The sequence below is a fragment of the Arachis hypogaea genome, chromosome 3, assembly GCF_003086295.3.
Source record: "Arachis hypogaea cultivar Tifrunner chromosome 3, arahy.Tifrunner.gnm2.J5K5, whole genome shotgun sequence".
NCBI lineage: Eukaryota > Viridiplantae > Streptophyta > Magnoliopsida > Fabales > Fabaceae > Arachis > Arachis hypogaea.
The window spans coordinates 20517788-20544734 of NC_092038.1; the positions used below are offsets into that span (position 1 = coordinate 20517788).

The 26947-nt window shown below is 35.0% G+C and overlaps 2 protein-coding genes across 2 annotated transcripts; one reads left to right on the plus strand and one right to left on the minus strand.

Moving 5' to 3' along the window:
• LOC112789775 (lanC-like protein GCL2) lies at positions 1-2694 on the minus strand. Its single transcript, XM_025831816.2, has 6 exons — positions 2363-2694; positions 2090-2268; positions 1875-1986; positions 1249-1365; positions 815-1135; positions 1-437 (listed from the first exon to the last, which is right to left on the minus strand). Exons 1-6 carry the CDS (start codon positions 2540-2542, stop codon positions 99-101), a joined length of 1248 nt encoding a protein of 415 aa, XP_025687601.1. The 5' UTR covers positions 2543-2694; the 3' UTR covers positions 1-98.
• A 16435-nt stretch (positions 2695-19129) lies between these two features.
• On the plus strand, positions 19130-22572 carry LOC140183318 (uncharacterized). Its single transcript, XM_072231588.1, has 3 exons — positions 19130-20608; positions 20713-20872; positions 21737-22572. The coding sequence occupies exons 1-3, from the start codon at positions 19130-19132 to the stop codon at positions 22570-22572; spliced, it is 2475 nt and encodes an 824-aa protein (XP_072087689.1).
• The last annotated feature ends 4375 nt before the right edge of the window (positions 22573-26947 follow it).

Below are 26947 nucleotides of genomic sequence, written 5' to 3' on the forward strand. Positions count from 1 at the left end.
TCATGTCTAAGACTCTCGTTTAGTCATTTTATTCACATTTCCATTTACATTGATTTTACATCATACATAAAGGCCTCCCTTACATAATATGTTGTTTCTCATAGTTCATAAGCTGGGAATTTAGATTGAGTAGGGTCAATCATGTCAAAGAAGAGATAAGCCATACCTCCTTGCCCTTCAAACAAGGAATATGGTGTATCACCTGCATGCATTTCACCTTGTGATATCAGCTTATGAGCTCTCTCAAGCAAAAAGCAAGCAAAAGCTTTGGCCCTGTATAAATACTTTGCATCCCTGGTTAGTTGGTATAGTGACAAGAAGACATATGCATTCCCACTAATACCATGGCAAATCCCAACTCGCTTAAGTAGACCACGGTTCCAAACAACCTCTGCAGCTTCTATAGCAGCATCCAAGAATTCCTTATCTCCAAAAAGCTGAGTTTTTCAAGAGAAAGTTTATTACAAGTGTCCCATGATAGTGAGATGAGACAAGTAACAAATAGAAATTAAAACACGGTAAACAAAAAATTGTGCATTTGTCCTAACTGCTTAGTTTGTGGCAACATTTAATAAAAAATGATTGACATGGACATTCAAACAGCATTATTGACGCTGGCACTTCCACAAAGAATTATTTTTACGGGTAAAAAAATAAGCAGCTTCCACAATATTGCATATCATAAAACAGCAAAGTGAAATCAAACAAGAAAGGGAAATGGTGTTTAACAATGATGACATTACGTACTTAAGTGTTTCATAAATCAAAATAAGAAATTTTGCAGCTTTTAAACAGTCTTAAGGATCCTTTTTACCTTAGCTGCTTTGACAAGTGTGAGGGCCACTCCAGGAGCCCCATGACACCAGTGCACAAGGACGTCTCTCTTTCTATCATCTTCACTAGCAGGATAGTTTCCACTTGGAAAGCGATTGTGTATCATATATTTAAGGGTGCCCTTGACGTCCTCAAGCTCATCTGGCTTTAAATCCATATCCATCAAGACATGCATAATCCCAGCCAGTCCATGTGCAGCACCCCAATACTTCTCTCCATACCATTCGAACATCAATGGGCATCTTCCCAATTTCCTACCCATTGCCCTTCCGTTCTTTATGATTTCATCCACAACCACACGCTGACAACAATATCAAAATTTAGATCTCCAGTATCCTAACCCTTCTTTGAGATCAATTCAACGCAAATCAAATTCCAAAAAAAAGGCAAAACTTGTTGGTAAACTAAACTCACAGTGTAAGTGGATGGAACTGTCCCCTGACCAAGATGCTTGTTTAAGAATAAACATGCCCAAAGAAAACCTACCCTCCCATATAGCAACTCGTCAGGAAGACTTCTTGGTAGCTTAATCTGCATCAAACCCCCCACATTAGTAACCTCGACAAAAGGGAGAACCACCAATTTGGTCCTCAAACAATCCCAAAGTTCAAAATTTAATCCCAAACAAGGAGATAATTATATGCTCTTTAGATACCACAATGATCAATGTACTAACAAATTGGTCCTTAAAATACCAACAAACAAATAAATAAATACCTAAAAGCTTGATTTGCTAGCAAAGTAGCCCTAAAACATCTTTTGGCAACACAAGTAAAGGCCATTAGTAAACATAACTCACTATAATAAAGTCTCTTTTAAGAACTAACTTGTTAGAATTTTGAACCTTTTGGTGCTATAATTGAGGTTCTTCCCTTAAAAAAGTAAACAAAAACATCAGACCTCATAAATAATCCTGAATCGTCACTCCATGTTTAGCCCTAAATTGTTTTCTTAAATTTAGTAGTGAATGATAATTTCCATAACTCAGTTACTTAACCTACCATTTTTTACTCGAAATAAAATAAATTGTAGTGGAATACCTTTTCAAATTGAGCCAAGTAGTACCTCAAGGACTCATCATCCCCAGCGAGCTTCGCAGCCACAGCCCCAAGGGCGCACACACCAGCACGCCCACAAAGGAAACTCACATCCCTGCCATTCAATTCATGTTTCACCCTTTAAAACTTAACAAACCTCTAACTAACTAACTTCCAAGAAACTGAAATTAAGAATAAGATATTTAGAAAATGAGAACCTGGAGGTGGCAGAAGCAGCGTCGCAAGCCTTCACAACTTGGGAACACAGCGCAAGGTCATTTGCGTTTCCGGTCACGTGGTACGATTTGAGGAGAAGAAAAGCTGTGCCAAGGAGGCCGCAATAGAGAGTGAAGTCACGTGCGCGCTGGCCCGATAACCCCCAAGTCTCCACCACTATCTGACACAAACACAAATTCGAGAGGTTAGCGTGCGTGGAAGTGAAAGAGAGTGCGTGTGATGGCGGAGATTGGTAGTAGACTAGTAGTGGGTACGGTTTCTTTGAGGTCGAGGGCAGCGCGTTTGAGACGCTCCCAGAGTGGGGCGTGGGGCATGGCCAGCAGCTTCGGGAGTGAGTCGCCGACAGTAACGGCTTCTTGTTGTTCAAGAGGGGTAGACGGCGCCGTTTCGGGTACGAATTCGGGCATGGAGTTGGGGAAGAAGCGGTCCGCCATGGGTGATTTTGAGTAAGAGGAAGGTGGTAGAAGATGTGTTTGGGATTCCAAATGAATGAATCAGGCCGTTGGCTTTGGCTTTTCGCTCATTTTACGATCCGGACTCTGGATTTTGTGAGGTGTCCAGCATTGGCTTTCCCACGTCCACTTCCAGAAGATCATAATTAATAAATGTATTTTTTAAGGTTAAATTTTTTATGAAAAAGGATGAAACCAATAAAATATTTATACAATGCATACAATAAAGGTTTAGAGAGTATTAAAGATATAACCATTAGTGTTATCTTTTTCTATCAGCTAAAAATAATAAAATAATAAATCGGAGTTAATATTCTAATTTGTACCATCCAAACAATTCAATTGTTTAATGTATTGTCTCTATTGCAATGGTTGAATTTTTCAACTTCAACCAAATGATTCAAAAAATTAATAGAATTAAATTATTAATTTGTATGAAATCTTCTATTAGCATAAGCCTCTGAAACGAGTGGTATCATGATATAGTATTAGAGCTTTAGATCTGAAAGGTTAAGAGTTTGATCCTTAGTGAATCCTTTAGGATAAGTAATTTTATGATATGAGATATTTATTATCCCTAGTACCCCGATGGTTATTCCATTATACACATACTCCCTAGCAAGACTATTTTTTAGATATTAGTGATTTTTGGAAAACACAAATATTTGATCATTTTATAAAAATTGCGTCCGAATAATTTTTTATCAACAAAATATTTTTAAATAATTTAAAAACATGATAAAAATAATATTTTTATAAATGAAAAATAATTTTTGTATTTGACAAATTATTTATATATTTAATCTAAAATTTTATAAAAATATTTAGATAATTATTTTAATCAACTAATGGGTCTCGGATTTTTTAAACAATGGAATCCTACCATAGACAATATTATTTTAGGATTACTAATATCTTTTTTATTACTTGTAATTAGTATTTATAATTTTTATTAGGATTTATATTTTTTCCTAACCTTTGAAGACAAGGTTGTTTTGAAGAGTAGGGTAATGATAGGATTAACATTGGAGTAGTCCAATTAGAGAATTATACTATAAATAGGAGTATGATGTAATAATGTGAAATATGCATGATGTAATTGAAAACTTCACTTTTCTTCTTTGACCCTAATTTTAGGAATTTCTCTTCTATTCTCTCTGATTATCTCTAATTCTCTCTATTCTTGATACAAATTCGTATCAAAATATGATATTTTTTAATTATAAAAAATTAAAAATTTATACTAACCATATAATGTATATGAATTTTTATTTAAAGTTACTTTTATGTTATGAAAAGACTTACGTTTTGTAATTAAAAAATTAAAATAGACTAAGTGTTATTATCGAATCGCAACACTCGTAATGACTAATATCACATGTTATTTTTGTTATTATCGAAGATTGAGGAGACATTATGACTATTAGGATGAGAAGGAGAAGTTGTAGGGGATAAGTTATTGCAAAGATTGGCAAGAGGTCGGAAAATTATACAGAGAATTAAAATAATATTTTTATAAATGAAAAATAATTTTTGTATTTGACAAATTATTTATATATTTAATTTAAAATTTTATAAAAATATTTAGATAATTATTTTAATCAACTAATGGGTCTCGGATTTTTTAAATAATGGGATCCTACCATAGACAATATTATTTTAGGATTACTAATATCTTTTTTATTACTTGTAATTAGTATTTATAATTTTTATTAGGATTTATATTTGTTCGTAACCTTGAAGACAAGGTTGTTTTGAAGAGTAGGGTAATGATAGGATTAACATTGGGCTAGTCCAATTAGAGAATTATACTATAAATAGGAGTATGATGTAATAATGTGGAATATGCATGATGTAATTGAAAACTCCACTTTTCTTCTTTGACCCTAATTTTAGGAATGTCTCTTCTATTCTCTCTGATTATCTCTAATTCTCTCTATTCTTGATACAAATTCGCATCAAAATATGATATTTTTTAATTATAAAAAATTAGAAATTTATACTAACCATATAATGTATATGAATTTTTATTTAAAGTTACTTTTATGTTATGAAAAGACTTACGTTTTGTAATTAAAAAAATTTAAAATAAACTAAGCGTTATTATCGAATCGCAACACTCGTAATAACTAATATCACATGTTATTTTTGTTATTATCGAAGATTGAGGAGACATTATGACTATTAGGATGAGGAGGAGAAGTTGTAGGGGATAAGTTATTGCAAAGATTGGCAAGAGGTCGGGAAATTATACAGAGAATTAAAAAGAGAACTACTCTCGCGAACTCTTATGGTTAACGATATTTTCGAGGGCGAAAATTTTTGTTAAAGGATAGGATGTAAAACCCTGGATTAATAAAGAAATAGCGAATAAATTAATAATTATTTAAAGGAATTATAAAATTAAATTTTATAGTTTAAAAAAATAAAAATAATTAAAAGATGAATTTTAACACTAATTTTAAATATTTTGGTCCAAAATTGGACTAACGGACCGAATCGGTTGGATCGAGCCCAAACCAAACCTATGGCCTAACATATAAAAAACCAAACTCAGCCTTCTTCCTCCCATTTAACACACACACACGCTGAAGGGAAGAGAAAAAACGTGGAACCCTAATTCCCGAATTTTCTCAACCTTCAAATCCTTCTAACTTTCAATTTAAAACTCCAATTGATGAGCCGTCAACGACCACGCGTTCGTCTCAAAATTCTCTACGAAATCATCTAAACAGTGAGGTAAGAAAATCACATTTCTCACCTAGATCTCCCCTTTTCAGTTTCAAAAATCTTAGATTTTAGTATTGAGAAATTGAATGATTTTGATGGTTTATATGAACTCTAGTAGCGGGTAATCACTGAGTTTTACCTGTGTGACTTATGGATAAGATAAAAACTTTTTAAACCCTAGTGAATCATTAAATTAGAGAGTCCTATAATGATTATAATGATGTTGTGTGAAGTAGATTGTATTCTTGTTGATTTGGAGTTCAATTTGACTGTTCGGAACGAAATTTGGGTGATTGAGCTTGTGGAATTGGAAATTGCAACTTGGAGCTTGTGAAGAAGAGAAAATTTGATATGTTTTTTGTAAGAGAGAAATCGGCCAAGGTATGATTTTAGTTTCTCATAGATAATGTGTAATGTAACGTGAAAATTTAGGTTAGACGACCATAAGATAAGTTGAACTATGTGAACTTGTTGAAGTTAAATGATTTTGGTTGATGAGATTGAGTTTATGATGAGAATATGTTGATTGTTATATTTATATATATATATATATATATATATATATATATATATATATATATATATATATATATATATTTTGATTGTAGATTGTTGGAATGAAACTTATAAATGTGAAATTTGGTATGTTGTAAAAGAGATCTTAAGGGATACGTAACTATTTTGAATATATTTAGTATTATTTTGGGGTGTGAAACATTGGTTTGGATTGAGATTTTTGAAAAAATAGAAGTTTGGTGATTTTGGTAAAAATTTGATTTTTGACCAATTTCGGCAGGCCACAATTTAGTTTTCGGACTCTAAAATTTTATCAAACTTATTTCAAATAGAAATTGGGTCCGTGAAGTTTATGCCGTTCGAAGAACGTAACGAAAAAGTTATGCACATTTGAATATTTGTGTGCTAAAATAATTGTTACAGAACTTAGCAGTTTTTTACTACTTTTGCTAGGTATGCGTCCGCAAGCACACACGCGACGTGTATCCTGGGCTTTGCCCAGAGATCTGATGCGTGAGTATCTTTTCTATATTTTCCTAGTGAATTTGCATCTAATTTGTTGAGTTTAATTAAAAATTAATTATATTTTAGCCACTATGGATGCTATTTTGAGTTTTGTGCAATTTTATTTAATTTAGGTAGCATTCGGCTAGATTTGATGGAGTTTCTGCAGCACAAGAATCAAAGGAGATGGCTGCGAGGAGCGACGTGCACGCGTGTCTGACGCGTGCACGTGAATTGGAGCTTTCCACGGCGACGCGTGCGCGTGACTGACGCGTACGCGCGATTTGAAGAATTGCACAGCGACGCGTACGCGTGACCGACGCGTCCGTGTGACTCGCAGAAAAGACTATCAACGCGTACGCGTGACTAACGCATACGCGTGACATGCGCCACGTGCAGGAAATGCAGAAAACGTTGAGGGGTGATTTCTGGGCCCCATTTTAGCACCAAAGTTAGGCGCGGATCTAGTGAAGCCAAGTGGTCCCCACGTTACAAGAGGCGGAGTAGTTAATTATTTCTGATTAAATTCAAATTTGAATTCGAAAATAGAAAAAAATATTATCTTAATTTTAGATATTAGATTTTAAATTAATTAGGATTAGTTATAAAAAGGAGAGACCTATCTTCTATTGGAGAGGTTCCATTAGGGGGATTCCATTAGGGAATTCTATACAAATTTACATCTCTCAATCATAAGCAACTAAACCTCCACTGTTAAGGTTAGGAACTCTGTTTATTTGTATGGATTGATTCATTTGCTCTTTCTAATTTAATTCATGTTTTGATTTATATTTCAATAATTTTTTTCGTTCTTTATTTTATGAATTTGGGTGGAACGGAAGTATGATCCATGTTCTAATTGAGTTCTTGTAAAACTTCAAAAAGCTCTTTACTTGAAAACATATTATACTGAATTTCTAATTGTTTGTATTTAACGGAATACGTAACATATAATCCCCTTATTTTTTGATAATTATGATTTTTTTGGCATATAAACTAGAAATTGATCATCACCCTCTAATTGGAATTAATTGACCAAGGAATTGGCAGTTAATGAATTTTAGAGGAGACTAGGAAGGTCTAAGGAATTAGGGTCTAGTCACATATAGTTTGCCATGAATTAAATCATACATGATTAAATTAGTTAGTAAGAAGAATAAATCTGGAAAAATAGATAACTCTGAAGTCTTAACTGTTTTCTCCATATTTTATTCCCAACTCATCGCTGCTTGCTTTCTGAAATTCTTAATTTACTGTTTAATGCTTTTTGAATACCAAAACACTCTTTTCTGCTTGTCTAACTAATCCTATCAAACGCCATTGTTGCTTAATCCATCAATCCTCGTGGGATCAACCCTTACTCACGTAAGGTATTACTTGGTACGACCCAGTACACTTGCCGGTTAGTTTGTGGGTTGTAAAATACCACACCAAGTTTTTGGCGCCGTTGTCGGGGATTGACTGTGATTAACAACTACCAGTTATTTGATTGCTTAGATTAGACGTTTTATTTTTAATTTTATTAAAATCTATATTTTTTTAAAAAAATTCAAAAAAAAATTTAAATAAATAAATAGCACCAATATTTTTCTTAATTTCTATTAAGTTTGGTGTTTCCTAGTTAGTTTTATTTTAATTTTTTTTCCTATTTTAATTCTTAGAATTCTGTTCTTTATTCTTTGCTTTTCTATTTACCACATGGTGCGTTTAATCCTTTTTGGTGTTTTGTGCTAAGGAAAAATAATGGAGAGAGATCACATGGGTTACTACTCACACCCAAGTAGTGATTCATATTATGGTGGATGGAGGAACTATCCAAATTTTGGTTGGCAAAGTCAAAACCAAAGAAACTTCAATGCTCCATGTTCTAACTATCAAGAACCACCATATCCATATCCATACCAAGAACCACCATCTCTCTATCCATATCAAGAACCATCATCTTTCTACCCATATCAAGAGCCACCATCTCCCTATTCATACCAAGAGTCATCCTTTTTTTACACTTATCAAGAACCATCATCTCCTTCTTATTCATATCAAGAGCCAACATCTCCTTATTCATCTCAAATACCATCAGATCTTGAGCTTCTCATGAAAGAATTCTTACATGATATAAAGACGAGTGTCAAAAATATAGAGAAACATGTGCAATCAATTATTAAGTCACAGGAAGAGGAGCAAACAAATTCCTTCCCAAGAGATATAATGCAAGATCCTATGAAAGAAAGTGAGGAAATCAATCAAAGGAGTTTATACTCCAGTGAACTAGAGAACTTTCCATCCTCACACATGGAAGAAAAGAAAGATGCAAAAGCAAAGGAGGAAGATGCACCCACAAAAGAGGAAGATGCACAACCTCCCATACCTTTAGTAAGCAATGAAGAAGAGATTGAACTAGAAGACATCTACCAAGAGGAAGAAGTTGAAATTGAGGAAGCTTGCAAAGAAGTGAAAGAATTCAAAGGAGAGCACAAGGGAGTGGAGCTTGCAAGACCTCTTCCAAAGCCATCAACATCCAATACAACATTCAAATGGGTAAAATTCCTATCCTTATCCTTTACTTTCCCACTTGAATATGGGCTACTGGAGACGGATGGTCAACTTAGAGCTCTTTGTGACATTAAAAGTAAGAGGAAGATGGTTAGTGGCAAGAGTTGTCAAGCAAGGTTCAATATGGTTGCATGCTCCAAATTGAAGTGCAAGAATTGGTGTAGAGCTCAATTGAATGGGTCTAGAAGGTTGTTTGGACGTCTCTGTGAGAATTCAGATAGCTTGTCACCCGATGGGAACAATGGTGATCCACAAGAAGACGGATGTAAAAGCAAGGTTTGGGACCCTGGGATTCATTCCCACAATCAACACTCTTGGGATTTTGTCACTTGCTTCAACTTGCCCAAAGGCGTTATGCGCCTAGTTTGGGATCTCGGTAGCCATTGAAATTACAAACATTGGTGGAGATTCCTGGATCAATACAAGCATAAGCCATCATGACAAGGAGCTCACCATATGTCCAACTTAAGGACTTTAACTAAAAGTGCTTGGTGGGAGACAACCCACCGCGGTATGATCGTTCTTTTTCATTCTTAGTTATTTTTCGTAATAGTAGTTTTCTTACTTATTTGATTTTTATTAAATTTTTACTAATTTTCTGATCATGCAGCTATTTTAGAACATGAACCGGATAAAAAAAAAAGAAGAGGAGCACATGACGCGCAAGCATCGCTGACGCGTACGCATCATATACATGTGCATGAAAAATAAAATTTAACAGAGAGTTGCGCGGGAATGGCGCAGGAATAATGCCTTTCGCACAAACAAGCCCACGCGAACGCGTACCCCACTCGTGCACGTCACTGGTGATTTTGGCACTCCACACGTGCGCGTCACTGACGTGAATACATGACCTAGAAAAACGGCATAAATATGTGTTTGGGCAGAGACTTATGCTAGCTTGGGGTTGGAAGTGTGCTAGACGCACAAAATTGAACACGCGTACGCGTCCCTGACGCGTGCGCGTCATTTGACCAAACGGCCATCCACGCGTGCGCGTGCATGACGCAAACACATCGTATGCCAATATTGGTTCCCTAACCACGCGAACAGAGAGTTGTGCGTGTGCGCGGCTGGTTTCACACGAATCACACAAAACCCAGGGCACGCGTACGCATGCATGACGCTTACGCGTCCTGAAGAAAATTTGCAACCCACGCGTACGCGTCGCCTGCGCTGCACAATTACACTAGTTCACCGCCCAGATTTAATTTTCTTTCTCTCTCTCCCAATCCTAATTCTCTCTTATTCCTTTATCCTTTTATTCTTCTTTCATCTTATCATTTGTTTTTGTTTTCAGATTTTCTTTACTTGAGGACAAGCAAACATTTAAGTTTGGTGGTGACGCTTCGCTTAAAGCTTTTCTGTTTATTCCTATAGCACCAAAAGGGAGGCGAATCATCTTCACGAAGGAGCACAACCTGAAGAATAAAACGACCACTAGGATAACTAGGGTGGTTGAGTTCCTTTCATTTTTTATTCCTCCCCTCTTTTTCTATGTTATGTTCCGATTTTCTGCTATTTTGCTTTGTCTGTTGCATGATCCTTTATTAGTGAGAATCCTAGGTCTAGTTTGGTTTTCTCTTAAATGCTTTAATTATGAAAAGATGTCTCATGTGTTAATCACTAAGCTTGAATTCAAATAAAAAAATACAGAAGTGATGTATTGCATGAGAAATTGAGTTAAATTTAAGAGTAGTCTTATTTACTTAAATGTGGTAGTATTTTCTATAACTCTGAATACATGACATGAACAGTGCATATTTTTTATAGTGAAGTTTATGAATGTTAAAATTTTTGGCTCTTGAAAGAATGATGAAAGAAGAGAAATGTTATTGATAATCTGAAAAATCATAAAATTGATTATTGAAGCAAGAAAAAGTAGTGAAAAACACAAAGCTTGCGAAAAAAATTAAAAAAAAAAAAGAAAAAACAAGCAGAAAAAGCTAATAACCCTTTAAACTAAAAGGTAAAGGGTAACAAGGATCCAAGGCTTTGAGCACCAATGGATAGGAGGGCCCAAAGGAATAAAATCCTGGCCTAAGCGGCTAAATCAAGCTGTCCCTAATCATGTGCATGTGGCGTGAAGGTGTCAAGTGAAAAGCTTGAGACTGAGCGGTTAAATTCGTGATCAAAAGTAAAAAAGAGTGTGCTAAAAAACTCTGGGCACCTCTAACTGGGGACTCTAGCAAAGCTGAGTCACAATCTGAAAAGGTTCACCCAGTTATGTGTCTGTGGCATTTATGTACCCGGTGGTAATACTGAAAAACAAAATGCTTAAGGTCACGGCCAAGATTCATAAAGTAGCTGTGTTCAAGAATCAACATACTAAACTAGGAGAATCAATAACACTATCTGAATTCTGAGTTCCTATGGATGCCAATCATTCTGAACTTCAAAGGATAAAGTGAAATGCCAAAACTATTCAGGATTGCAGTTGTAAACCCCACTATAAGAAGAGACATGGGCTTAATCGAACTCTCATTCTCATGCAAATTCACATCCAAAGCTTATAATAGTTTTGGTTGCTTAAGGACAAGCAACAGTTTAAGTTTGGTGTTGTGATGCGTGAGCATCTTTTCTATCTTTTCCCAGTGAATTTGCATCTAATTTGTTGAGTTTAATTAAGAATTAATTATATTTTAGCCACTATGGATGCTATTTTGAGTTTTGTGCAATTTTATTTAATTTAGGTAGCATTCAACTAGATTTGATGGAGTTTCTGCAGCACAAGAATCAAAGGAGATGGCTGCGAGGAGCGACGCGCACGTGTGCCTGACGCGTGCGCGTGAATTGGAGTTTTCCACGGCGACGCGTGCGCGTGACTGACGCGTACGCGTGATTTGAAGAATTGCACAGCGATGCATACGTGTGACCAACGCGTCGGCGTGACTCGCAGAAGAGACCATTGACGCGTATGCGTGACTGACGCGTACGCGTGACACGCGCCACGTGCAGAAAACGCAGAAAACGTTGGGGGTGATTTTTGGGCCCCATTTTAGCACCCAAGTTAGGCGTGGATCTAGTGAAGCCATGTGGTCCCCACGTTACAAGATGCGGAGTAGTTAATTAATTCTAATTTAAATTCAAATTTGAATTTGAAAATAGGAAAAGATATTATCTTAATTTTAGATATTAGATTTTAAATTAATTAGGATTAGTTATAAAAAGGAGAGATCTCTCTTCTATTGGAGAGGTTCCATTAAGGGGATTTCATTAGGGAATTCTATACAAATTTACATCTCTCAATCATGAGCAAGTAAACCTCCACTGTTAAGGTTAGGAGTTCTGTCTATTTGTATGGATTGATTCATTTGCTCTTTCTAATTTAATTCATGTTTTTATTTATATTTCAATAATTGTTTTCGTTCTTTATTTTATGAATTTGGGTAGAACGGAAGTATGACTCATGTTCTAATTGAGTTCTTGTAAAACTTGGAAAAACTCTTTACTTGAACAACAGCTTGAAAACATATTATACTGAATTTCTAATTGTTTGTATTTAACGGGATATGTGACATATAATCCCCTTATTTTTGGATAATTAGGATACTTTTGGCATATAAACTAGAAATTGATCATCACCCTCTAACTGGAATTAATTGACCAAGGAATTGGCAGTTAATGAATTTTAGAAGAGACTAGGAAGGTCTAAGGAATTAGGGTCTACTCACATATAGTTTGCAATGAATTAAATCATACATGATTAAATTAGTTAGTAAGAAGAGTAAATCCGGAAAAATAGATAACTCTGAAGTCTTAACTGTTTTCTCCATATTTTATTCCCAACTCATCGTTGCTTGCTTTCTGAAATTCTTAATTTACTGTTTAATGCTTTTTGAATACCGAAACACTCTTTTCTGCTTGTCTAACTAATCCTATCAAACGCTATTATTGCTTAATCCATCAATCCTCATGGGATCAACCCTTACTCACGTAAGGTATTACTTGGTACGACCCGGTGCACTTGCCGGTTAGTTTGTGGGTTGTAAAATACCACACCAACATCCCGCGTACGCGGGCGTGTGCGTGCATATGCGAAATGGAAAAATTTACAAGCTCGCGTACGCGGGCAGTACCACGCTACGCGGGAAGGCTTCTCTGTCTAAGGCGCTCGCGTACGCGGATGAGAGTCGCATATGCAAGATAGGCAAATTTACACGCCCGCATACGTAAAACATGGCATGTGTACGAGGAACTTCTGTTTTGGTCAAATATGATATTTTTGAATATTTAACCAAATCTCTAACTTTTCAAACCTCCTTTACACTTGTTTAAGGTTCGTTAGTGAGCCTTTAAGCCTTAGAATGAGGATGAATCTGTTAAATAAATTGAGGAGATATTTGGAAGAATTTTGTAAAGTGTTAACTGAACTAATGAAGGGTTGGTGATGTTAAATAAGAAGTGATTGATAAATATGATTATGATAATGATGGATTGCAATTTAATGAGAGATGGACTGATGATGTTTGAACTTGAGTCAAGGATAATGAAGAATGATATTAACGTATGATATTTGAATGAATTGAATGATTATGAGATATATGTGACTCCGGGCAAGATACAATGGTGTTATCCACTTGCTCCGGATAAGAGTTTAAGACTTCGGATAAGAGACAAGGGTTGAGTTCTGTCGCCGCTTGCTCCAGGTCGAAAACTGTAACACCGTCTGGGTAAGAGGCAAAAGTGAGGTTGTCCCCTACTCTGGGTACGCGGGTAAGATGCAAGGATTGCGGATTGATCCTACTTGCTCCATGTTTAGTGTTCTATCCAAGGTTAGCTACCGAACATGTCGGATTTGGCTTTATAACCGACAGATGAGACTCATTGGCCATAGAACAGACATGCATCATGTGCATTTATTTGATGGCAAATTTTATGATGTAGATGGTATGAAATATCTACACCTATAGATTTTATGTGTACTATGCAATTATGTGACACTTGCTCGATGACAAGTCTGACAGATTCAATAGTTGCAACAAGTACATTGACAGAAACAAAGATTTTGAATTTGATGGTCTACCACGAGAATGATTTTAGCTTTAATGAGGTTAGCATAATAATGTTATTACAGTAATCTTTTTCTGGAAAATTGGTTTTATGGGCTATATAGTTTTTCTTTTTTTTTTGTGGTAGCAGGCCTTAACGGTTGAAGGTATGATATTATGGGTTTGTTAAGGAAAACAAAATGAAAATCTTTTTCCAAACCAAAAAAAAAGTGAAAATATTTTTGGGATGTTATAGATCCAATGGAGGACACGACTTTTAGTGGAGGAATAGTAGTAAAGAGGGAATGTGTCAACTTTAATAACAATGAAAATACTAATAATAACAGGATTTTTATTTAAATAAATTAAATAAATATTTTATTTATTGAAATAAATAATTTTAAAAATTATTACCAAAATATGACATCTACTATTATTTCATTTATTTTTAATGTATCTCATTTACACTAACGAAATATGTGTTTTTTTTTTAATTTTTATATATCTCGTTTACACTGTAAACGATGTAAACGGGATATATGTATTTGTAAATATAAAAATATTTTTTAAAAAAATAATAAAAAATATTAATAAATAAATTATATCTCAATTAAAAAGTTGAAGTATTATTTGAATTGATTTAGTGTACATCCTAATAAAAAAACGTTAATGAATGGAAGTAGTGGAAGAAGCAATAGTGTTAATAGTGGGTAATTAGAAAAAAGGTAATCGTATTAATAGTGGGCATCTAGTTATGTGCTTTTACTTATTTCACAGTTGGGAGAAGTAAACGTATTAGTAGTGTTCCATTTTTAAAAGTTTAATCTAATTTAAATTATTAATATTTTTTATTATTTTTAAAAAATATATTTTATATTTATACTATAAACGAGATATTAAACGAAATAAGAGAGATGACGTATTTTCGTAATAATTTTTAAAATTATTTGTTTCAGTAAATAAAATATTTATTTAAATAAAAAATCCCGTTATTATTAGTAGAGGAGTGCTAGGAGCTAGTAAGTTCTGTGATTTGTAGTCATCAATTAGCTATTACTAGTATTTTTAATGGTGTAAGATTTCATCCGATTGTGTAAAATTACTCATTTTTCTTTTAATGGTTAAGTGTTGGTCACATTTTAATAAAAATGACGACCCTTAGACTTTCTCATTATTAGTATTTTTATTGTTATTAAAGTTAACACATTCCCTCTTTACTAGTGTTCTTCCACCGAAAGTCGTGTCCTCCATTGGATCTATAACAACCCAAAAACATTTTCATTTTTTAGGTTTGAAAAAAAATTTCCATTTTATTTTCCTTAACAAACCCATAATATCATACCTTCAACTGTTAAAGTCTGCTGCCACAAAAAAAATCATGTAGCCCATAAAATCAATTTTCCAAAAAAAAGTCAAAATCTCTGCTTCTGTCAGTGTACTTATTGCAACTGCTGAATCTGTGAGACTTGCCATCGAGCAAGTGTCACATAATAGCACAGTACACGTAAAATCTATAGGTGTAGATATTTCATACCATCTACATCATAGAATTTGCCATATTTAATTTGTTTGAGTATGCTTTGTTTTGACTTGACTAATTGTTTAACTATAATTAATTGTTACTTGTTCTATTTACTGTAACTACTACCTCTATTTGTGTTTTCTTCGTCTAAATTGTATGTGTTTGCAACTGAGAAATTCTTCATGTTGGTGGAGGTGACGCTAAGGATAGTTTTACTGGTGTTTAGAGGGTTGGAGCAGGTGGAGAGTGGAATGTAGAGTAAAGTTTGAATACTTTAGACTACCTTCCTAATTTTTAGTTTAGTTTACTTCTTTAAGTTTAAATTTAAGTGTCGGAGTTTTAAGAATGCCTCTGACTTTTTTTGGGACCTTATACATTATGTATGTTGGCATCTTTACCATATTGAGAACCTCCGATTCTCATTCCATACATGTATTGTGTTTTCAGATGCAAGTCGAGAGGCACCTCGTTGAGCATTCTGGAGACTCATGGAGTGAAGAATCTGTTTGGGGTTTAGGGTTGTATTTTTTTTATGTATGTATATGTAAATAGAACTCCCCATCTTGTATATATTGTGTGTTGTCCCTCTTAGAGGTTGACTTGGAAAAACAGGTACATTCACATTGTATTTTAGAATGTATTCTGGGTTATATATTCATATATGTAAGTATACTCTGGCTGGGTTTAACTTCACAGGTCGAGTTCGGAGCTTGTTAGCTGTATTTTGGAATTCTGATCCATTTATATATGTTTTTAACTTTCCTTTCGATCTTACTTACCCATCTATACTTATCTTTCGTGAGTGATAACTTCTCTTTCAAAGCTCCTAGCTGCAATTTTCTTCAATTATATTATATATGTATTTTTACTTTTAGAAGTCGTAGCGCCTCACCACCTCTGATTTACGTCCTAGGCGTAAAGTTCTGTGTAGTAGGGTGTTATAACATTCAATTTTAAAGGTTAAAATGAATTATTTAAAAAAAACCCTAAACAACTCCTAACAATTACCTCGAAAGATAAGGAGGTCCTCAAAAAAATTTTTTTGGTCCCTGATATTTACTTCTATGAGACTAATTAGTCTTTTTATCTACATTTTCTCTCTGTATTAATGGAATAAGCCTACATGGCATATCAAACTGTTGATTTATCCATTAAGAATCAATTAATATTGATAAATTTTTTATTGGGAGTCTCGTTATTTTTTAAAAATAATTGTCAAGGTCATTTATTTTTTATTTTTTTGTTACCGTTTTCAAATATATTAGTTAAATTTACTATGTAAAATTAAAAAATATTAGTAGATTTTAAATTATTTTTACTTATAAAAATTAAATAAAAAATATATTAGTGTTATATAATTATGTTTTAAAGAGAAATCATTGATAGAAAGACTAATGAGTCTCATAAAATTAAATATCAAAAGACAAAAAAGATATTTTTTTATTAAAAATCTCAAAATCCTTCAAAAAAATTTTAAAAATTGATATAGATATTCACCCAAATATTTAATATAAAGTTAAGGACAAATTTAATATATATAATAATGACATAATAAATAATATATAGACAAATAATATTGTACCATGTAACACAAATTAACACATAATCAAATAATATTAGTATACATGATATATTCGTTTATCTTATTTTACTAGGCGAATTATTTAAATAAAGATGTCAAAAATATTTTTTTTATAAAGATGTTTTATATAAAAATATAATTTATTTATTTAGCTTTTTTTTATCAAAAATAAAAAAATTAGAACTAATGACTTTTTAGATGAATATAAAAAAAACTACATTATTTAAATTATAACTTATTCGCACTATATTTTAAATAAAATTAACACTTTTATAAAATATCAAAATTTAATTTTATAATTCATCATTCAAAACAAAAAATTCACATAAAAATAATTATAAAATCTTCGTTTAAACATCACAATTCATTAATGGTCTAACTGGTCATCAAGCAACATCAATACTGCTAATGAGAAATGAATCAGGACTTAGTGGCTTAGTGCACCTTTGCCATTGCTACAATTAGAATCACGATTTTGGGGCACGACGCCAGCGTCAGACCACTTTGGGCTTAACTCGAAGACCAGGACACAGAACGAAGCAGAAAACACCCATAAACAGATAGAAGTAAAAAAGGGAAGCACTTCTCAGAAAATATGGCGTTGAAGGAGAACAATGCAGTGTATCAACTCCAACCTTCTCAGATATGCGAATCATTCTTTGATCACGACGCCCAGCACCAACAAGAACAACAAGGTTTCGCCAGACGCCAATGGCGACGGTTAGATTCATTTTCTACTATCCATCTCATTCACTTTCTTGCTTTCTTTCATTCTTGTTTTCTACATTGTCCCTGGACAAAACCTCAACATGAAAAATATTCAATGTAGTTCTTGGGAATTGAAAATGCTGATCAAATTAGTTACTATTGGGACTAACCCTCTCTCTCTCTCTCTCTCTCTCTCTCTCTCTCTCTCTCTCTCTCTCTCTCTCTCTCTCTCTCTCTCTCTCTCTCTCTCTCTCTCTCTCTCTCTCTCTCTATGATCTTTAAAGATTTCGTGGAAAGTGAGCGGATATGGTTTATGCATTGAATATGGTCTTATATTTTTTTTCCTTATTAATTTTGAAAGAGTTGAGGTAATTGAACTGTTCTATGGACCACAAACAAGCAATACTGATTCCGAATGGTTTCTTTCACTTTTAACTATCATTCTTGTTGGATTGTTATTATTTTCTCTTCACCATGTACAGAAATTCTTACTAAAAGGCGTACATGGAAAATTAGATAAATTAATTATTATTATTGTAGAATCAGTGATCTTGTGTTTGTTTGGATTTTTTTTCTACCAAAAGCTTGTGATATAAAGATTTTAATTGTAGGTTGTAAGCTAGCTGTTTCTTATTGTCCCTTCATTAAATCTGTGAGTTCTAAATTCCTACAATCACAATTATGGGGCCTGTTTAAGTGTATGAAATAATGAAATCTGAGTAGTGAAATAAGTATAGTTCTCTCTTGTTATAAACCAAAAGTTAATATAATTGTGTACTCCTCTAAGTGCAATTTTTATTCTTGACTTCCACTGCTGTAGTGAAAATGCCATTCATCTTGGGGAAAATGAAAAAAAAAAAGGAGTTACTGAATCAAATTATCAAGGAAGCTGAAGAATATATTCAAGCTTTCTATGAAAAAAGAAAGGTTAATTGTGAGGCAAGCAAAGCTACCAACAAAGAAACGGAGAAGGTAGAAGAAATAGTGAAGTTCCCTTCTGCCTTTTTGTGGAACATTATTCATTTTGTGTCATTTCTCATGTTTTTTAAAGAATATATCCAAATTGAAGAGAATGAATGTCAATATGTGCAGATATACTTGGCAAACCAAGCGAAGTTTCACAAAGAAGCTGATAAACATTACTGGAAGGGAATAGCGGAGTTGATCCCTTCTGTAACATAATAGAGTTTGTTTTTTGTATAGCTGTCAAGTTGGTTAGTTTGTTAGACATAATTATAGCACTATTAGTTAGTAATTTATTTTCCCTTTTGCTATATATATTGTAATTGGTACTTAGTACTCTGTGGTGGTTCTTTTAATCAATTATTCTCTCTTTTCACTTCTTTTCAATTCTTCTTTCATTACTTTAAATTTCAATGACCTGAGAGTACATCACCAACCTTCTTCTTTTCTTGTAATTATTTTTGTAATTCACTTGAATTTTAAGCTTGGTATCATTTTACATGGTATCAGAGCGAGAAGATCCAACTATGGCAGATAATTTAGCTAATCCGAATGCAAGCCCTTCATCAAATTCCGCTGCAGATTTTGAGAATTTCACCGCTTTCATGCGTCAATTCTCTCAGTTCCAGGCACATCTTGGCAGATCTAGTTCCTCTTCTGCAATTTCTGATCCGATTAGCCCTTATTTTCTTCATCCAGGAGAAAGTCCTGGTTTGGCTCTAATTCCACTTAAATTGACACCTCAAAATTATTATCAGTGGTCGCACGATATGTGGAGAGCACTCAGATCGAAGAACAAGGTGAAATTCCTCGATGGATTCATTCTAAAACCAGGTGAAGGTGATCCTAATTTTGAAGCATGGGATAGGTGTAACAATTTTCTCCTCTCTTGGATCAACCTCTCTCTCAGCCCTGAAATCGCTAAGAGCGTGATGTGGATTAGCTCAGCTCCAGACTTGTGGAATGATTTAAAACGTCGTTACTCACAGGGAGATGTCTTTCGAGTTGGTGCGTTAAAAGAAGAATTTTATGCACTCAAACAAGGTGATATTACTGTTACCTCTTACTTTGCTATGTTAAAAGCTATTTGGGAAGAATTAGAAAATTTACGTGCTATTCCTAGTTGTGTTGCTTGTGTTAATGGATGTTCATGTGGATTACGAATTGTTCGAGACTATGCTTCTGAGGAATATGTTGTCAAATTCTTAAAAGGATTGAATGAGCAATATTCAAATGTTAAATCACAAATCATGCTAATGAAGCCGTTACCTGAAATCAACACAGTACTATTTATGTTAACCCAACAAGAGCAAGAATTGAATTGTGACCCGTCAAATAGCAACATAGTGACTAACTCTTTAGAGGTGCAAACCTCAACTGGAGGCGGTTCATTTTCTGGAAGAGGTAGAGGCCGTGGACGAAATTCAGGCAGAGGAGGAAATCAAAAATCTTATAGTCGAGGCTACACTTCAAAGTTTTGTAGCTACTGTAATCGAATTGGTCATTTAGCAGAGACATGCTATAAGAAAAACGGCTTTCCTACTCACCAAAAGCAGCGAGTAGCCAATCAACTTAGCACTGACGAGATAGTTGAGAATTTTAGTGCTGAGATTGCTGATTCTAACCAGGATAAAAAGAGCGATGATACAGTACTTGTGTTAACTCCAGATCAGAAGGAAACCTTACTAGCACTCCTTCAACAGCCACGCATGCCAACTTCAAATAGTGTAAACCACATTACTTCTTCGGCCACCCTTACTCAACCAAAAGGTAGGCATTGCTTGAGTGTATCATCAAATTTTACTAAAACTTCTTGGATACTTGACAGTGGAGCTACTGATCATGCATCCTATATTCAAGAGTCTTTCAAAACTTTTCATTATATGCGACCAGTTTTGGTAAATCTACCTGATGGTTCTACCACTACAACAAACATTTGTGGCACTGTGCAACTCTCTAAATATTTGATTCTTACCAATGTTTTATTCATACCTCATTTTAAATATAATTTGATTTCAGTGTTTAAACTCACAAAGTCATTACATTGTGAATTAAAATTTACTGATTTTTTTGTGAGATACAGGTACTCCCATCATTGAAGATGATTGGACAAGCTAAAGTCATTGGTGATCTTTATGTGATGGATGCTCAACCTTGGAAACTAACTACACCAGAAGTTAACACACATTCTGTAAATGTCACAGTGCAGCAAGATTTAAGAACTCTATGGCATGCTAGACTAGGTCATTTACCATCCAAAAGAATGTCAATCATGAAAAATACATTTCCATTTATTGAATGCATTTCATCATCTCATGTTTGTGATTCTTGCCACTTGGCTAGACAAAAGAAATTGTCTTTTCCCATTAGTAATACACAATCAGAATATATTTTTGATTTGTTACATATAGATATTTGGGGACCACTCTCACTTTTATCTACTGTTGGCCATAAATATTTTCTTACAATTGTAGAAGATAAAACGAGGTTTACTTGGATTTATTGCATGAAACTAAAATCCGAAACTAGAGTGTTAGTAGAAAATTTTGTTCAAATGGTGCAAACTCAATTTCATAAAGTTGTGAAACAAATTAGAACAGATAATGGGATGGAATTTAAAATGAACTCCTTCTATAACTCAAAAGGAATATTACATCAAACATCTTGTGTTGAAACTCCTCAACAAAATGAAATTGTTGAGAGGAAGCATCAACATATACTGAATATTGCAAGAGCACTTTTGTTTCATTCTAATGTGCCAAAATGTTTTTGGCACTATGCTATGCAACATTCAGTACATTTAATAAATAGACTACCAAGCACCTTCTTGAATCATCAAACGCCTTATGAGGCACTTTTCAAGAATAAACCAGATTTGACTCATCTCAAGGTGTTTGGTTGTCTTGTTTTTGCTACCACTTTGAGGACTAATAGAAGAAAATTAGATCCTAGAGCTAGAAAATGTGTTTTTCTTGGTTATCAATCAGGAACAAAAGGGTCCATTTTGTTTGATTTAAAATCCAAAGAAATTTTTATATCAAGAAACACTGAATTTTATGAACACTATTTTCCATTCAAACAAATACCAAGCACTGATTTTTCTATAGATCAGCCTTCAATTGAATCATCCAACTTTGACCCTTTTGCATTCTTTTATAATAACTCTGCACATACTTCTTCATATGAGCATACTCATGGCATAATTGCACCTCACACCATACACACTACACCTGATTTATCTGCCACTTCTACATCACCTATGGCATCTCTTCATGATATAATAGATTCTGCATCACCCACCACCTTAGAATCAGCATCTGCATTGGCACCATTGGAACATTCATCCATTCATATTGAGTCACAATCTGCTGCACCAGTTTTGAGAAGGTCTGAACGAGAAAGAAAAACACCCTCTTATCTTAAAGATTTTCATTGTTTCCATATTTCATCACATAGAGATCCAATCAATGCGGCCCAATTACCTTCAACATGTAAGTATCCCCTTTCTCACCATTTGTCATATTCATTGTTTACTCCCAAGCACCAGGCCTTCACTTTTGCTCTCATAAATAACTCGGACCCCAAACACTATTCTGAGGCTGTTATGCATGATTGTTGGAGGAAGGCTATTGAGGCAGAACTCACTGCTCTTGAGCAAAACAAAACCTGGATCATCACTTCTCTTCCTCCTGAAAAGAATACAGTTGGTTGTAAGTGGATTTTTCGCACAAAATTCAACCCAGATGGCACTATCGAGAGGCATAAGGCACGTCTTGTTGCCCAAGGTTTCACTCAAATTCCTGGAGTTGATTACATTGACACCTTTAGTCCCGTTGTGAAAATGAGTACTGTGCGTGTTCTTCTTACCGTTGCAGCAGCAAAGAATTGGCATCTTCATCAACTTGATGTGAATACAACTTTTCTCCAATGGAGACCTACATGAGGACGTTTATATGAAACTTCCAAAGGGGTTGCAGTGTTCCGGTCCAAACCTAGTCTACAAGTTGACAAAATCTTTGTACGGTTTGAAACAAGCTAGTCGCCAATGGAACATCAAGTTGTCTGCTGCACTTGCTGATCTGGGGTTTACTCCATCTGAAAATGATCACTCGCTTTTTACCAAATCCACAGGTACAACCTTCACAGCTATTCTTGTTTATGTTGATGATCTTGTGTTAGCTGGAGATGATTTGAGTGAAATTCAAGCTGTCAAAATGTTTTTGAATGATAAGTTCAAAATTAAAGACCTTGGCCTTTTTAAGTTCTTTATTGGGATGGAGGTAGCACAAAGCAATGCTGGTATTGCACTGTATCAAAGAAAGTATGCATTGGATTTGATCACAGACTGTGGTTTGCTTGGTGCAAAACCAGCATCTACTCCTATGGAGTACACTACTTCTCTGCCTAAGGCTTCAGGCTCCCCTCTTCCTGATGCAACCATCTATCGTAGATTGGTGGGCAGACTTCTGTACCTTACTAACACAAGACCAGATCTCAGCTACTCTGTTGGATGCCTATCTCAGTTCATGGATTCACCAACTGATGCCCACTTGAAGGCTGCCTATAGGATCATCCAGTATCTAAAACAATCACCAGCAACTGGCTTATTTTTCTCTGTCAACAATTCTTTCACACTATCTGGTTACACTGATTCTGATTGGGGGGCTTGTAAAGACACCCGAAAATTCATCAGTGGTTATTGTTTCTTCCTTGACCAAACTCTTATTTCTTGGAAGAGTAAGAAGCAGGCTACAGTTTCAAGGTCGTCCTCAGAAGCAGAATATCGCACCCTTACTAATGGCACTTGTGAACTCGTTTGGTTACTCAAACTACTAAAGGAATTCAACATTCTTCCTCCTCTTCCGGTTGATATCTTCTGTGATAATAAATCTGCTATCTATATTGCTTCAAATCCTGTCTTTCATGAAAGAACCAAGCATGTTGAGGTTGATTGTCATGTGGCTCGAAACAAGTTCAAAGAAGGGGTTTCTAATCTTAGGCACGTTGTCTCCAGTGAACAACCGGCTGATCTATTCACTAAATCCCTTCCTCCAGGACCATTCTCTCATTTGCTTTCCAAGCTGGGATTACTTGATTTGCACAAACCACGTAATACCAGCTTGCGGGGGGATGTAACATAATAGAGTTTTTTTTTTGTATAGCTGTCAAGTTGGTTAGTTTGTTAGACATAATTATAGCACTATTAGTTAGTAATTTATTTTCCCTTTTGCTATATATATTGTAATTGGTACTCAGTACTCTGTGGTGGTTCTTTTAATCAATTATTCTCTCTTTTCACTTTTTTTCAATTCTTCTTCCATTACTTTAAATTTCAATGACTTGAGAGTACATCACCAACCTTCTTCTTTTCTTATAATTATTTTATAATTCACTTGAATTTTAAGCTTGGTATCATTTTACACCTTCTGAGGTTGCCAATATTAAGAAGAGAGGAAGGAAAGCAGAAGCTGAGAAGAAGCATCAAGTCAATCCTATTCAAGGTCCCAAGCCTGGGAAGCCTACAAATCTTGCAAGAATGCACCAAATGATTTTGAAGCTTCAACAGAACCCTCTACCGCCCAAAGAAGACAACAAAGATGGTAAATCTATGAAAGATGGAGAGGATGCCAAGATTGGAAAAATCTCAACCCCAACTGCAACAAAAGATGGATTTTAAATGATGGATTTTAAAATTAGGGCTGTGCAAACAAATTCAAATGATGGATTTTAAACCTAATCCAAACCAAACCATTTTAAGAAAATTAGCTTAAAAAAAAATTTAAACCAAATTACATTAATTATATAGTTTGATTTTTTAATTCAGAAAGCCTTTTCAATGAGTCAGTGTACAACACTGAAAGAGCAGTATACCACGTACAAATAAATTTCCAGTATTATATTTGTCCTTTAGTGAGGTGTTGAAGGATCGTATTAGCCTTTGAAATAGCTTCCAAATTACTCGATTGGTGAACTAAATTAAGGAGTTGCTAATCCATATTCATTATAATTTAATCTCCACTCTTCTCCTCTACTGCCTACCTCTGCCGCATTGCAACTGTGAAGCATTGTTGTGATCCCCTACTCCAGCTGCTTCGGGGTTCTTGGCCTTCTCCTTCCCATCTGTTTCAACTTTCAACATTTTGCAATTCTAGTTCTGCTCTACATTTTCTATTGTTGGTTCCTGTCGTCGATGCACCTCTTCTGATTCCCGCTTCAACTCTAGTTTCTTTGTGCTTCTGACCCTACTGCATTGTGCCTTTGAGTTGTGGCGACCCGTGACCCCCTGCTTCTGCTTGGTACTTATACAGATCTGCATCGAGCTGCTACAGTTCTATAGTTCATTTTTTTAATATTATTGTCATCATGTTCAAGCTAGTCAGTTTCATAATTGATGCAATTTTTTATTTTAAATTATTGCTGGGCCAATTACAAGTTTATAGTGTCATGACTAACAATTTATGTAGCTGTTAGTAGGTTGGTAAATCAGGAAAAACAGTAAATATTCCTTTAGCAAAGGAATACAATCACAGCTGTAAATTGATCCCAACTTGTTGCAGGATCAATTTTGCCTCATCTCTTGATTGTATTTGAGGACTAAATTTTCTGATAATTCTAAATTTATAATTAAAAAGAAAAAAAAAAGGAAGAAAAAGGGTCAGAACACCTAACAATATAAAAATTTAAAACATATTTTTTTAAAAAGCTCAACACTAAAACAAAGTTGTGTCATCTCCTCTTTATTAGAACCCTGTTTTATGGACTATTCTTTGTGACCCTGTTGCTTCAAAAGTTTCACCTCAGCTCCTCGAGGTAAGTTAATGCACATAATCCGTCGTGTCGGTGTGCCTCATAGTTCAAGTAATGTTTAGTTGGGTTGGTGTTGTTGTTGTGGTGATCTGAAAATCCTTAGCGTATTCATCTCCTTCGTCCGATATATTGTGATTTGCTCTGACTCTCCCGTTGTGTTGGTTTGCGCATCATTTTCGCTTGTGCTGCTGTACGAGTGTTAATTTGGCGACATTCTTAACCGAGCTACTTGTCACGGCCTTGGACACACTCCAACGCTACCGTGTCGGCACTCGGACTTACTCAATCTCTTGAGCTAAGACCAAGTCAGCCTAACCGTCAATACTTAGCAAGAAAGCTAAGAACACAAGAGAACACAAGAGAAAGGAAGCTTTGGTGGAAGAACACTTTATTGCTCAAGTGTGGTTACAAATGATTCACACCCTCCAAACTCTAACTCTCACCCCTATTTATAGCCATCCACCTCCTCAATGGATGGTTAGGATTAAATCTAATCAACGGTCCAGATTAATCATCCAGAACATTCTTTACAAATATCTATCCTACCACAACTCTCTAAATGTTTCTAGATTATTCCATACCACTCTTTATACTTCTATATACATCTATACTCTTCTAGAATACTCTATGACCTTCCAGAGTCTTCTAGAACCTTCTAGAGTATTCCGGAACCTTCTAGGACATTCTAGAACGTTCCGAAACCATCTAGAGTATTCTCAAACACTCCAGAAAACTATACAAACACTGTTAAATCTAACCTTCTAAAAATTTACCGTGACATACTGCTTTGCATTACAATAGAGAAACAGCTCACCTCTTTGGACAAAATTGACATCTTCAATATTTAAACACTCCCCAACGAAAGAATTGATTGCATTTCTTCTGTACACTTTTTTGGGTTCATGTCCACAACAAACATGTTTCCCTCAATCTGAACCCTTCATATATTTTACATTAAATTTTTCACACCTAAAATGCTTCCTTTAATCCAAACCATTTAACCAGTTTAAATCTGGATCCGGATTCAAATCCAGTTCACAGTTTCACATTACACGCGCAAATCCAGTCGTCTTCTCCTTCAACCGTGTAGTCTCCGCCGCAGGCGGCACCGGAGCAAGCAAGTGGCACCGGCACGGCGGCACCGTGTTGTCTCCTACAACCGACCTCACCTCTGTTTCAGTGTTTCTCTTCTTCTGCCTTTGGTCTTCTCCTTCTCGTTCGCCGTCGTCGACTCGCCGTCACAGGTGTGGGCTTCCGGTTCTTTTGCTTTCCATTCGCCTCTGCTCGTGCTTCTTGCCTCTGGGTCATAAGGTTAGAACCATTTGCCTCTGCTCGTGCTTCTTCTAGAGGAATTTCGGGTTGTCGTACTTCTGATGTGATTGCATTGTAGATTTTGTTTTTTTCCACCCAGGAGCACAACAAAGTTCGTGAAACTGGAAGTAACCATGAATTTTCACTAAACCAGAACAAGCAGTTCCAGCACAAGTAGAACAAGCAGTAGCCCTTGTTTC